Genomic DNA, 15111 nt, shown 5'->3' with positions numbered 1-15111 from the left:
TCAGCTGGGCAGGGTTCTTTAAATCCTTCTTATAGTGCTACCCGAGAGTCACCCAAAGCACTTGTCCGGATTTCATTGGGTGATGGGTCAGCTGGGCAGGGTTCTTTAAATCCTTCTTAAAGTGCTACCCGAGAGTCACTCAAAGCACTTGTCCGGATTTCATTGGGTGATGGGTCAGCTGGGCAGGGTTCTTTAAATCCTTCTTATAGTGCTACCCGAGAGTCACCCAAAGCACTTCTCCGGATTTCATTGGGTGATGGGTCAGCTGGGCAGGGTTCTTTAAATCCTTCTTATAGTGCTACCCGAGAGTCACCCAAAGCACTTGTCCGGATTTCATTGGGTGATGGGTCAGCTGGGCAGGGTTCTTTAAATCCTTCTTATAGTGCTACCCGAGAGTCACCCAAAGCACTTGTCCGGATTTCATTGGGAGATGGGTCACCTGGGCAGGGTCCTTTAAATCCTTCTTATAGTGCTACCCGAGAGTCACCCAAAGCACTTGTCCGGATTTCATTAGGTGATGGGTCAGCTGGGCAGGGTCCTTTAAATTCTTCTTATAGTGCTACCCGAGAGTCACCCAAAGCACTTGTCCGGATTTCATTGGGTGATGGGTCAGCTGGGCAGGGTTCTTTAAATCCTTCTTATAGTGCTACCCGAGAGTCACTCAAAGCACTTGTCCGGATTTCATTGGGTGATGGGTCAGCTGGGCAGGGTTCTTTAAATCCTTCTTATAGTGCTACCCGAGAGTCACCCAAAGCACTTGTCCGGATTTCATTGGGTGATGGGTCAGCTGGGCAGGGTTCTTTAAATCCTTCTTATAGTGCTACCCGAGAGTCACCCAAAGCACTTGTCCGGATTTCATTGGGTGATGGGTCAGCTGGGCAGGGTCCTTTAAATCCTTCTTATAGTGCTACCCGAGAGTCACCGGAAGTTTTGTTCTGGGTTTCAGTGGGGGATGGAGTCAATTATGATATAGGTAACATACGGGACACTTCCATCTGTATACTGTGATTGTTTTCAAATGTTTTCACATCTCTTGGCAACTTTACACATGTGATCACGCAATGGTGTCAAATAAAAACGTTAATGTGAGTACATTAACCATTTCTGAAAATAGCTGAACTGAAGGCTTAGAATTGCATAAAGTGTCTGGTATATTACACATTAGCAACACCTTTGGGCGTAAGAAGAGGCCACGAGAAGCAGTGATATCATGGTCATGCCACAAATCTTTGTTTTGCTGTAACACGCTATTCTTTCAAATAGAATTGTGGCCAACGAAAAGCCTGCTATCTACATTGTCATCAAAATATATTTCCATTCAATAAAAGCTAAATTTACTTTGGATATCCTGACTTGAAACTTTTTGTTTGTTTGTTTGTTGTTTAACGCCTAACCCAGCAATATCCCAGCTATATGACGGCGGTCTGTGAAAAAATCGAGTCTGGACCAGAGAATCCAGTGATTGACATTATGAGCATTGATCCACGCAATTGGGATACGATGACATGTATCAACCAAGTCAGCGAGCCTGACCACCCGATCCAGTTAGTCGCCTTTTACGACTAACATAGTCGCCTTTTACGGCAAGTATGGGTTGCTGAAGACCAGGTCAGACAAAACACTGGTTGATAGCATGAGCAACGTGTCGTCGGGGCACGATGATGCAACCATCTTCATTTTAAATGTCAATCATCATCCAGGCACTTCCCGTTGAATATATTGAGAATATGTCATGTGTCGAGTGAAATATCATGTTTCTCTCATCGAGTAACGGGGGAAATGAGATATTTTAAAGAGTGGCGTCGTGAGAGAAACATGTTATTTCAAGAGACACATGGAATAGCCTATTCATTTTGTACTTTTTTGTTCTTGTCTGCAAATGTATAACCCTGAAAAGTTAATTCTCTCTCCATTTACGGCAAGTATTGGTTGCTGAAGACCTATTCTACCCCGGAATCTTCACTGATACTGAACTGGTGCTTCACTTTGAAAATTATAACTGATTCGCTGAGCCCCTCTGGTAGCACGAGCGCATAACATTGCAGTGAACAAATATACATCATGAGAGTTAACATCCCTCTGGGGACTCCTTGTCTGTTGTATTGATATGATGAAGCTGACCTTGCAGAGTGGACTACAATGCAGGGGTTGGGATATCTCCCGACTGACCATCCTAATGGGGTCAAGCCGTCATCAATGCTTCCAATCCTCCTCCGGTTCCCACATCTTATGGGGGCACGGGCGGCCCAGTCGTCTAAGGCGTCGCGATTCGCTGTGCAGAGTTGCGTCCCTTGGGCACGCCAGAAACCTATGATTGTGGGTTCGAATCCCGGTTCGTCCCGATTATGTTTGTAGGTTTGTCAACACCATACCCGTGCTCGTGGGTTTCACCCAAGTGGTAAACGTCTGAGACCTGCATCACTTCGGGCTTTCCTCCCACATTAAGCTGACACGCCGTGATATAACTGGAATAATGTTAAAAGCGGCGCTAAACCCAACTCACTCACTCACTCCCACATCTTATATTTCCAAGGTATATATAACAGATGTAACCAGATATCGGAGCTCACAGAATATGTTACATAGAACATGCGTGACTCGAGAAATCAGCCTTTACCTTTGATATGTAAGTTCAAAGGCTGAACTACATATACCGCGCAACGACTAAAGGAATTTAGCACCCATTAATGACCGCTATACATCTCCCGTCTTAGCATAATGTTTCAGCCCAGCGCCAGACATCCTGGAACTATATAGACGCATCTACTCCCAATAATAATGCTGAATATGGAACTATTTGTTGGACATTATATATCATATGCTGCAGGTACTGGATCCTTACTGCCGAAACTTGATAAGCCTATTATATGTTTTGTTGGTGTTCTTTAGTGAGTTGGGTTTAACGTCGCTTTTAACAGTATTCCAGTTATATCATAGTTTAACGTAGGAGCAAATCCAAGTGATGCAGGCCTCAGACGTTTACCACTTTGAGGAAACCCACGAGCACGGGTATGGTGCTGACAAGCCTAGAAACATAATCGAGGCGAACCGGGATTCGAACCCACAATCATAGGTTTCTGACGTGCCCAAGGGACCCAACTCTGCACGGCGAATCGCGGCGCCTTAGACGACTGGGCCACCCCTGGTGTTTTAATTGAAATCAATGCATGCATAAAACATAGTCACATGTATATTCAGCGTCATTATTTAAGGGTCACTTGGACAACTATGCCAACAAGCGTCAATAGGTTGAGTATGTTGACGATGTGATTAATGGTTAAAGAACATGTACTTTATGCCCACGTCACACTGGAACTAGAAACATGGACAGCGTCTATAAAAAATAACATGTGCAAGATTGAATGTGATGGAGAAAAATTATAACAGATAACAGCCAGTGTGGTAAAAAATGGTTCATTCCCGCTGCAACTACACTGCACTGCACTCATTGAAGTTGAAATTGCGACGTTTACGTGACTATTTACGTGACCCCTCAATAATGACGTCAAGTACTTATTATATACTTTAGTGTGAGATTTCCGAAGTGAGAAAAGTAATATTTTCATTGCAGTGAGCACAACACTTGGACGGAACTATTGTCATACAAGAGTTATCTCCCCGCAAATTATCCCCCTTTTTTAGTAAATGTCTAGCCCGTACGCAAACGGTTGACTTCCTTTTTACGTTAGTTCCACATTGACAAGGCAAAATAACGACAGATGGTCATTGGAGTAAATATCACTTCTTGCCGTTTGTTATTCTCTTGAAAATGTTTCGTTATATACCGTAAATTTCTCATTGAACGTAACTGTTCGTTTCGCTAAGCCATTTTTTGTTACTTAACCAGCGTATATTCCTTCGCTTCCAACAGCAGTCTCATAGGTTTCAAGAATATTTTTAGGTGAAGTTGAAATGTATGATAAAGAATTTTAGTGACCTCAAACATTTTGTATTACTTTTATTCATATTTTTTAAGATTTTGCAAACTCGGAACTACTTTTTAAGTCGCAATGACAAGGGGTGGTTAAACATCCCTGCGTGTGAGGTAGGGAGAATGAACTTTTCAAGGTTATACATTTGCAGACAAGAACAAAAATGTACAAAATGAATAGGATATTCCATGTGTCTCTTGAAATAACATATTTCTCTCACGCCGCCACTCTTTAAAATATCTCATTTCCCCCGTCACTCGATGAGAGAAACATGATATTTCACTCGACACATGACATATTCTCAATATATTCAACGGGAAGTGCCTGGATGATGATTGACATTTAAAATGAAGATGGTTGCATCATCGTGCCCCGACGACACGTTGCTCATGCTATCAACCAGTGTTTTGTCTGACCTGGTCTTCAGCAACCCATACTTGCCGTAAAGGCGACTATGCTTGTCGTAAAAGGCGAGTAACGGGATCGGGTGGCCAGGCTCGCTGACTTGGCTGATGCATGTCACTGTATATCAAAATTGCGTGGATCGTTGCTCATAATGTCAATCACTGGATTGTCTGGTCCAGACTCGATTACTTTACAGACCGCCGTCATATAGCTGGAATATTGCTGAGTGCGGCGTTAAACAACAAACAAACAAAAATGTTTTGTCCGACCTAGATACGAGCATTTACAAACCGGCGTGATACTGACGTTACGAGAGGGTATGATTATAAAACAAACCCATCTTATTTGAATAGATACCACTAATGTCCCTCACATTGTTGCCAAGTAGCTGGCCCATGGATTCTTGCACAAACACCCACGACGTCAAGGCTCCACACTCTCAGTATACTTATTTGTGACTTCACCTGCAATGACACATTCCAGTTCCGGAATCGATGGTCAGCTGAGTGATCAAGAGCGACAGCCACTGACGCATATGCCTGTGTCAGCCGTACAGTCATTGCTAGCTATTATTAGAAGTTTGTGTTAATTCAGCATTGATGATTTCATACAGAGAAGAACATTCTATAATAATTCTAGATTCTTAAAATCACTTATAGAGATCTGATCCATACTTATATCTTAGGATATTTGAAGAAAACTATTTTGGAAATAATCTGACTTTGAAACATTTAGAACCTGGGTGTAGACAATGCAGGACCGTCTATATTTGCTTGAACTATTTTTAAGGAAACTTTCTTATTGGAAATAAACTGACGTTAACTGAGACCATCCACTATATGACGAAATCATAGTTCGAGATATACGACCTCAGTTCTAATACGAATTATGCTCTGACCGTAAACAAGACTCATGAAAAAACATAATTTTATCCAGGTATACAAGTTAAAGCGGTTTCATCGTATTTAGTGTAATTAAAAATTGTGGCTTTTTTGTAGTAATCCATTAAACTATACAACTGAACCTAACTATGGAACCTATGGAAAGGCAATGTTTAAAATAATTATATGTCAATGTTAGGATGTCCGTCATGGGGTCATTATTGCTGTCTTCTATGCAAACACACTCCGTAGTATTGAGGAGGAGTGTAAATGCTCAAACAACCTCCTTCCAAAGTCTATCAACGTTCACCTCCTATCAATTCTGCAGTGAGGAACTCAACTCAAAGAAGAGCATGTATTACGAAGTCTTTCGGTTAAAGTAATAAAACTTCTCACAAAAAATTCAGCATGGCCTTTATCAAATCCCATGATTCAAACCCCAAATCATTTTGGGAGAATGAACGTCAGCCTGATTTAATTCAGCGGTAATTGTGTTTGTATAGGGCTGACAAACATACTGTTATCCCCAAGACCAATCCCATCCTTCCATCTCCCCATAATGGATTGTGAGATTATGTTGTATTTTCCAAGTTGAAATGCCTAATTTTCTATCGCTCTTATAGTTCATTCGTCTTTTGGATCAATACTCTGAACCAGAGACACGCCGTTGTTTCGTCTCCCCAACACATAAAGCCATCTTTAATTATTTACAACGTTCATTGTACCTATTACCAGGATATATCTGTTCAACCGTTTACTCCACTACATAGAACCATAGTTTGTAGAATTGGCGGTCACGTGACAAGCGGTTTCAGCGTAATAATTTATGATCAAGTCTCTCTCAGTCTATCGACCAGCTCCATACGTAACGCGCAGGCTGAGATGTCGTCTGCTTTGTGACAACGCGTGGTCTGCAGACGACACTCCGCGTGTAAGGATGGATGCCTGTTCGCAGTGTCTTGCGCGTGAATTTCGATCGGAAAATGCTGGACTAGGATACGAAAATCCCCCAGTATTCGTCACATCCCAGGTAGGGAACTATTTTCCTGATCATGATTCGCTTATTTCTAGCTTTGAACAAAATAGCGAGACTATGTGATGCTCTCCTGTAAGTGAACACGACAAGTGTATATTGATAGAAGTCTTTACACACTTGTGTTGCACCGTGCATGCGGTTAATATTGACAAGTGGCGATGCAAACACCGTTTGCCGGAGCTAGCCCATTTGCTTGCATCATTTACCACGTTTACATGAAACGAAATATCTCCAAGTTACATGACGACTTGTTTGCATGTATTCTTAGGGAGCAGCTACAGACGCTTCTTGGGTTTCCTTTCTTCAATTCAACTCGTTAAATCATGTTTAATGTTTGCAACTCGTCTTCGGCGTTGGGTATTAGACAAATCTGAGATCAGGTTAAAGAAAAGTTTGTAGCAGAGATTTGTATTCACTGTAATTTTACAGCTAAAATAACTCACAAATACTAGAACCTTTCAAATATCAAGGGTCACGACAAACCATTCTTAATCTTGCTACTCACTATCACATACTGGTATTTAGACTACACGAATAATGTGAATGCATATGTTTTGTCAAATATTGTAATCTTTTTTGTGAAATACGGGGTTGTAATGGTTCTTTTGAAATGGACAAAATTTTCATCTGGTATATAAATACCAACTACAAATGCCGTTGTAAATCTAGGTCACACTGAAAGATAATTGCAGCAAATTGCAGCTGTAGCAATAGCATAATCATCGTGCTTGGTGTTCAGTGAACAATACACATTCCCTGTGGAACCATCAAGTCTTGTTAGCATTCCCAAAGCGTTTTAAGTTAGCTTGACGTTCCCATTACGCGGAATCCATCACACATAAACGTCTACCTTTGATGTACAAAAAGCCTTTCTTCACGTAGTGTCCTTGTGCAGGACATACACTATACAGCAAACGTGTTTTGTTCTACGAAAATGTTTATATTAAAAACAAGTAGATATATACAGGAAAAGAGAATATGTGATCAGTCTTTTCGAACAGCTAAATGAATATTTTGAATTCACAAAGAAAATATTAGATGACAATATACATTCTGCAACAGAATAGCATCCTTTACAAATATAATGCTCAAAACATTATCCTGCAGAATATGTCAATTACATCAAAATTGTTTGTAAATGTGCTCAGACTATTATGCACATGTTTTAGATTTCATGTTGGTATTTCAGTTCCTAACGGCCCCCAATTCCCTTCCCCCACAGAGAGAAACTCGCCAATCCTCCAAAGTAATCCTGGTTTAAATGTTAATTCCTATATCACGCTCATGTCAACATCTTTCAATAGAGTTGATCTGTAAAACAAAGTCCACGGCGGGTATATGGTTGCTTTCTTAGGCTAGTCTCCACGCTCCATATCAATAATTAATGCCCATCCTTTGATATATTATTCGCTAAACAGGTTCATATAATCTTATCAGTCTGTCCGTGAGCCATTTAGATTACTTGTGCCCCCTGGTCCCCTTCATTTAAACTTTACTCCGGGCCTTCTCCACCCCCACCCACCACCCCGACCCCAAACCCCACCTCCCATCCCCCACCCTATCCCCACCGTAACACCAAACCTCCCATATATATACTCGACTTAAAAACAGGCCCTCTCCACAACTTCACACCCCTAAACGCCCTCAAAGCAGAGGTGAACAACGGTCCTTTAACAGGACCTCCCTGTGCTACCAAAATCAACGCACCAAACTGACGTGCCTCACCACGACCCTGGGACTTTCCACCACAACGTTTTACCATGCCTCTATGTCCAAGACCCGTTATACTAAACCCCTCTATGTACCTCTACCCAGGGGCCCTTTGCTTGACACCATGGTATGCAACGCACCACACGCATGACCGCTTCACACGTAACTAACGTACGAACGCGCACACGCATAACACAAGTATGACCCCCTCCCCACGTACCTAACGTACGAACACTCACACACATAACACAAGTATGACCCCATCCACACGTACCAAACGTACGAACACTCACACACATAACACAAGTATGACCCCATCCACACGTACCAAACGTACGAACACTCACACACATAACACAAGTATGACCCCATCCACACGTAGCAAACGTACGAACGCACCACACGTACCTAACGTACGAACGCTCACACACATACCACAAGTATGACCACTCCCCACGTACCAAACGTACGAACGCTCCACACGGAAAACACGCATGACCCCTCCCCACGTACGAACGCTCACACACATACCACAAGCATGACCACTCCCCACGTACGAACGCTCACACACATACCACAAGTATGACCACTCCCCACGTACCAAACGTACGAACGCACCACACGTACCTAACGTACAAACACTCACACACATACCACAAGCATGACCACTCCCCACGTACGAACGCTCACACACATACCACAAGCTTGACCCCTTCCACACGTACCAAACGTACGAACGCATCACACGTAGCTAACGTACGAACACTCACACACATACCACAAGTATGACCACTCCCCACGTACGAACGCACCACACGTACCTAACGTACAAACACTCACACACATACCACAAGTATGACCACTCCCCACGTACGAAGGCACCACACGTACCTAACGTACAAACACTCACACACATACCACAAGTATGACCACTCCCCACGTACGAACGCACCACACGTAGCTAACGTACGAACACTCACACACATACCACAAGCATGAACACTCCCCACGTACCAAACGTACAATTGCTCCACAAGTAACACGAGTTTAACCCTTCCCCACGTATCAAATGTACGTCCGCAGCATACGTGGCACACGCACCAAAGCAACCACCACCATGTCCAATACTAGCTCCGTTAGGCTACATCGACTTCTATCTCCACCCCCGTTAGTTCGATTTACAAAGATACCACGAGATCCAAAACTCTGTGTTTGCTACCTTGGTCCGTCCTCTATATACCGAGAGGGGGTGGAAGCAAGCTCTCCTGCCCTCGCTCCGATACAATCACGCTTGTAATCTTCAGCCAGGCCCAGCACGCAATGAATATCGTGACATTTGTTTACCACGTTTTGCACAGAGGAACCACAAGCATATAGTTTATGGCCACAGAGAAAATACATTTCATACATGCTGAAACCCCAGGACTCGCCTAAATCAAGCTGGTGCACGTAAGCAGAGTAAATATGTGTTAAACACGATTGCAGTGTACACAGACGAGAGTGCTTCAGTCAAAAAACGATTGATTTCATGCAAATACCAGTAACCGGTGTATTTGATGTAACAACACGTTGTGGTTGTTGTTGCTGTTGCAGCTCCCCTGCAGACAACATTTGCACAGCAGCATGTGGTACTCAATGTTGCAAGCCGTCGCCATCAAGGTCGGCCAAAAAATATTTAGCATATAATGTGCTTGTTAATCTAAATATTCATAAAAATAATGCCTTATTTTGCTATTGGAATATTCATTTTGTGCAAAATTAATCATTCAAGCAAGAAACATCGCATGCAAATGAATTATTAATTTTGTGAAATGGATGTAAAAACCTACTAGCGCCCGAAGGCAGATTGGGCTGTGTACTCCCCAGGGAGTTGAGAAAGATGCATACGGATCCACTTGTCGGGGTACAAATACTCCTCATTTGAGCAAATACCAGTACCTGGATAAGTGCGGTTAATAATAATAATAATAATAATAATAATAATAATAATAATTCTAATAATTTATATCATTGAATTCTCTGTCACCTTTGACACCTTTGACACTTATCTGATTGACAAGATTCTGTAAAAAACATGGCAAATAAGGGGACGTCACTTTCGAAATGTCACGCTTGCATTCCAAGTACCAAGTTGTCCGACTCCCCATTGTTCTCGGTGCCTTAGGTTTGGGTACCTCCCAATCTTTGGATGACAGACATTGGGAGAGTGCCCGGGGTTGCTACCAGGAATACAGCCCTTCTGACAATCTGGGTAATGCAGAAGGCTGCAGTGTTGGGGAGTCTTCACATTCTCCGAAAAGTTCTGGGTGGTTTGACTAGGCAGCGCTTCCTGGGAGAAGTCCCGTTCGCTGTCTGGGCTGCGTGTAGAGGGGGCAAGGGCCCTGAGCCGATGATGATGAGCCTTATGAGCCTGACTATGCCAGGATCACCCAGACCCTCTTTGCTGCGGTCTATAATAATAATAATAATAATAATAATAATAATAATAATAATAATAATAATAATAATAATAATAATAGAATCAGAATAATAATCAGAATAAGAATAATGATATTAATATTAATTTATGCTGGTATAAATATTTTAACAAATTATCCTTCATTCAGATGATGCCAGAAAAAAGCTCAAGCCTATCAATCCTAGGATTTATCCAAAACCTTATGCAGATTAACCACTGTGGATGCAATTCAGTCTGTCACGATCATTACTGTCATTCGCTGAATACGACTATATGAACGTTAAGATATCGACACAAAGCAAAGCTTCTGTACCTTGACGTACTAAATTGACACTCGGGTATGTCATTTCTTATCACCCATGCATATGTCCGCTCTCACTGGACGGGCCTCAACTTTGATGTAGACAGACTCATGGCCAAGTCAGATCCATAGACAAACACAAAGTCAAGCCTGATCCCATTGCTCGGGTGTCTATCTAGAGAGAGACTCTATGACAACAGGTTGTTTGTCGTTGTCTAGTCACAGCATCTACAGCTCATAACGAACGCATAGTCCTTGTAAGTCACCGTGACCGAGGGATGTCAGTGCAATATTGACCGTCTGAGAGTCCGAAACACTCATCTTTAGTCACTCCAGTGACTTCATCACGGTTGTCTGCTTACATGCCCTTCGACAGACGCACTCCCTTAACCTCCCCCGTCAGTCACACGGACCAACCCTCCCCCCTCCCCCCCCCCCCCCCCCCCCCCTTTTCCCTCCCAACTCCTTCTGCCTGGCAGGCACCAGACGGACTAATCAGTACTGTCAATTATCCGGGACCTGTTGATGCCGGTAGTCTTGTTAGCCGTGACAGTGTCGAGACGCCACCTGACATGGGTTGAAGGTGTCTGCTGCAGAAGTTCCTCACCCGCCATACTGTAGGTAGAGGATCCAGCATAAAATCGATTTGGCTCTTACACTATGTTTCATCATGGCGATTCAATTGTCGAAGCTAGAGACTGGAGGCTCCATTTGTCTTTGAAGCTCGTAGACTACACTTACATGGGGTATCGGAATAAATAACCGTGCACAGATGCTGGGCCCACTGGGGAATGTCCGTTCTGGAGCTCGCCTACAATGGGTGGGTGTTTAGGGGTTAGCAGAGGTTTGCATGGTGCCTGGGCGGGTGTGGGTGGGTGTGGGTGTGGGTGTGGGTGGGTTGTGATGGGTGTTGGGTGGAGTGTGGTTGGTGTGTTGGTGGATGTTATGATTGGGTGTGGGTGTTGGGGGGTGGATGTTGGGTGGCGTGTGGGTGGATGTTTGGTGGGGTATGGGTGGATGTTTGGTGGGGTGCGGGTGGATGTTGTGTCGGACGTGGATGCATATTAGATGGGGTGCGGGTGGATGTTGTGTGGCGTGTGGGTATACGTTGGTTGGCGTGCGGGTGGATGTTGTGTGGGGTGTGGGTGGATGTTATGTGGGTGGATGTTTGGTGGGGTGTGGGTGGATGTTGTGTGGCGTGTGGATATTCGTTGGTTGGCGTGTGGGTGGATGTTTGGTGGAGTGCGGGTGGATGTTGTGTGGGATGTGGATGCATATCAGATGGGGTGCGGGTGGATGTTGTGTGGCGTGTGGATATACGTTGGTTGGCGTGTGGGTGGATGTTTGGTGGGGTGCGGGTGGATGTTGTGTGGCGTGTGGGTATACGTTGATTGGTGTGTGGGTGGATGTTTGGTGGGGTGTGGGTGGATGTTGTGTGGGATGTCGATGCATATTAGATGGGGTGCCGGTGGATGTTGTGTGGCATGTGGATATACGTTGGTTGGCGTGTGGGTGGATGTTTGGTGGGGTGCGGGTGGATGTTGTGTGGCGTGTGGGTATACGTTGATTGGTGTGTGGGCGGATGTTTGGTGGGGTTCGGGTGGATGTTGTGTGGGTTGTGGGTGGATGTTGTATGGGTGGATGTTTGGTGGGGTGCGGGTGGATGTTGTGTGGGTGGATGTTGTGTGGGGTGCGGTTGGATGTTGTGTGGGTGGATGTTGTGTGGGGTTCGGGTGGATGTTGTGTGTGGTAGGGTTGATGTTGTGTGGGATGTGGGTGGATGTTGTGTAGGGTGCGGGTGGATGTTGTGTGTGGTAGGGTGGATGTTGTGTGTGGTGTGGATGCATATTAGATGGGGTGTGGGTGGGTGTTGTGTAGGGTGCGGGTGGATGTTGTGTGTGGTAGGGTGGGTGTTGTGTGGGGTGTGGATGCATATTAGATGGGGTGTGGGTGGGTGTTGTGTAGGGTGCGGGTGGATGTGTGTGGTAGGGTGGATGTTGTGTGGGGTGTGGATGCATATTAGATGGGGTGTGGGTGGGTGTTGTGTAGGGTGCGGGTGGATGTTGTGTGTGGTGTGGAGTGTGTGTTATAATGGGGTGTGGATGGATGTTGGGTTGCGTGTTTTGGGGTGGGGGTGTTATGAGGGGTGTCGGTAGATGTTTGGTGGTGGTGTTGGTGTGTGTGTGTGTGTGTTTTTGTGGTGGGTGTGTGTGTGTTTTTGTGGTGTGGGTGGAATGTAGGTGGCATGTGGGTGAGTGTTATGTTAGGGTGTAGGTGTACGTTGGAATTCGGTGTGGGTGTATGTTGTTTGGGGATTTTCGGATGAATTGATATTGTGTGGATGTTGGGATAGGCTCCAGTTGGCTGTGCGGTGTTGAAATTAAATAAAAAATAGATTAAAATAGTTGATGGGAGATATCTGGAACGTGGGATGAATGAAGTTGCGAGACAGAAGACACGTCACAGGGACTGTTGGATGCTTCTTAGACAGATTCCCTTTGTGCCGATGCAATATGGGTAGGTAGGGTATTCAATAGTAGAACAGTCCGAATGTATGGAAGGCCGTGGGGACAGAGACAAGGCAATAGATATAGGCCGTGGATGTCGGCAGGGTAATTGTATATAACGGTACTGTTGCGCAATTACATTGGACAGGGCCATCATTCACCGCCAGATAACGGTGCTTTTACTTTCACCTCATCCCGGGGCTCTTAATTCTAGATTTACAAAGCTTCCAGAATCCAAAATGTACATCCAGACAAAATGAATCAATCAATCTATGTATTTATCAAAATAGTCGCGTTTTGAGAATTGCTGGTGCGTGTGTGGGTCATTATGTCCAAGCTGGCCCTGTTGTGCTCAGTTAATAAGGCACCCGGTCGTAATGATGGAGTGAACCGCTCTCTAAGTATTAAGCCCTCCTCAATCATCAAGTACCGAGCTTCAGTTGATGACGCCACGTGGGCGGATGTGACACACTATTTTATCCCTGCCATAACAACCCATATATTAATAACGAACTAGGAAATAATTGTGGCATTGATACATGACATTTCCAATAGTTTTTCACGAGACAATAATAGGAGCCTTATATTTACCGTGTTAACAAATTCTAGGGGTATCACGTTCTATACGATCACAATGAAAATGCTGAATGTAACACCTGTTTGTTAATTGAACAGACCAAAGTAGGTCAGCCGAGGGCGTAGGTTGGGCAACACGTGTGGAAATAAGTAAGGATAAGATATATGGATGAGCAACTTCTTTATTACAAAGGGCAAGGGTGGCCCAGTCGTCTAAGGCGCCGCTATTCGATGTGCAGAGTTGCGTCCCTTGGGCACACGAGAAACCTGTGATTGTGGGTTCGAATCCCGGTTCGCACCGATTATGTTTCTAGGCTTGTCAGCACCATACACGTGCTCGTGGGTTTCACCGAAGTGTTAAACGTCTGATACCTGCTTCACTTCTAGCTTTCCTCCCGCGTTAAGCTGACGCGCCGTGATATAACTGGAATACTGTTAAAAGCGGCGTTAAACCCAACTCACTCACTTTATTAAAATTAGGAACGACGTTTCTGTGTAGCTTCTAACACCGTTATGAAGCAAGTGATGTCCATACTATGGTTGACAAGTATGGAAATGTAGATATAAATTATTATAAGACAGGGATCAACCATTGCCGGCGATAGTGTTTCCCGTGAATTCGCTCGGGTTAGCGAACGTCCGGATTAACGAATCTCTTTGTATAAAGAAAGGTGTTCTCGGCATTAATGTTGGGTTTCCGGATTAACGAGGTCCTGAGGAATAACGAGATTTCACTGTCGGGGTTTCCGGAATAATGAGGTTCCACTGTGTCGGGGTTTCCGGATTAACGGGTCCGGTCCTACTTTAATACTGAGATATATCCGGTGGCCACTCTCTGTCTTGGCTCATTGCGTGTCATTGTGTTGGTTGGTAGTGTTTTCAGTCTCTGGCTTGCATTGAGCAGACTCGATGATTCAAAGGTTGGAATATTGCTGAATGCAGCGTAAAACAGCATTCACTCATTATTATTTTCTAATCGTTCTGATACGGCGATTTTATGTGTTCAGATTAATGCATGAAGCAGCTTGATTTTGTTCAGATTCCTCTTCAATGCTCCTCTGGAAACTGTTTGGTTCGCGAGTCGTGGTTTACCTGTCCGTTACATAGCAACATTAAGAAGCTTTGGCGATGTTTGATAATAGAGAATAATATATACAATTTAAGAAAAGGTGCTTTTAACAAAACTACGCGTTCCTTTGATAATTTACTACACTGGTAATAATATATTCAATTCTTTTTTTCGTACAGATGTAGGCCATCGGCCCATGGTACATTATCTAATACAGTCTACAGCTCATTCCGGGT

The 15111-nt window shown here is 44.1% G+C and overlaps 1 protein-coding gene across 1 annotated transcript in view; it reads left to right on the top strand.

The window, feature by feature from the left end:
• The first annotated feature begins 6042 nt into the window (after nucleotides 1–6042).
• LOC124117050 (protein rolling stone-like) overlaps nucleotides 6043–15111 on the top strand; it is a 48213-nt gene continuing 39144 nt past the window's right edge. The window contains exon 1 of the mRNA XM_046478745.2: nucleotides 6043–6248. Coding sequence (XP_046334701.1) covers nucleotides 6045–6248 — 204 coding nt within the window. The 5' untranslated portion in view covers nucleotides 6043–6044. The remainder of the gene's footprint in view (nucleotides 6249–15111) is intronic.

This window comes from Haliotis rufescens, unplaced genomic scaffold (assembly GCF_023055435.1).
Source record: "Haliotis rufescens isolate VD_foot unplaced genomic scaffold, xgHalRufe1.0.p SCAF_45, whole genome shotgun sequence".
NCBI classification, from domain to species: domain Eukaryota; kingdom Metazoa; phylum Mollusca; class Gastropoda; order Lepetellida; family Haliotidae; genus Haliotis; species Haliotis rufescens.
This window is presented reverse-complemented; position numbering and strand designations above follow the sequence as displayed.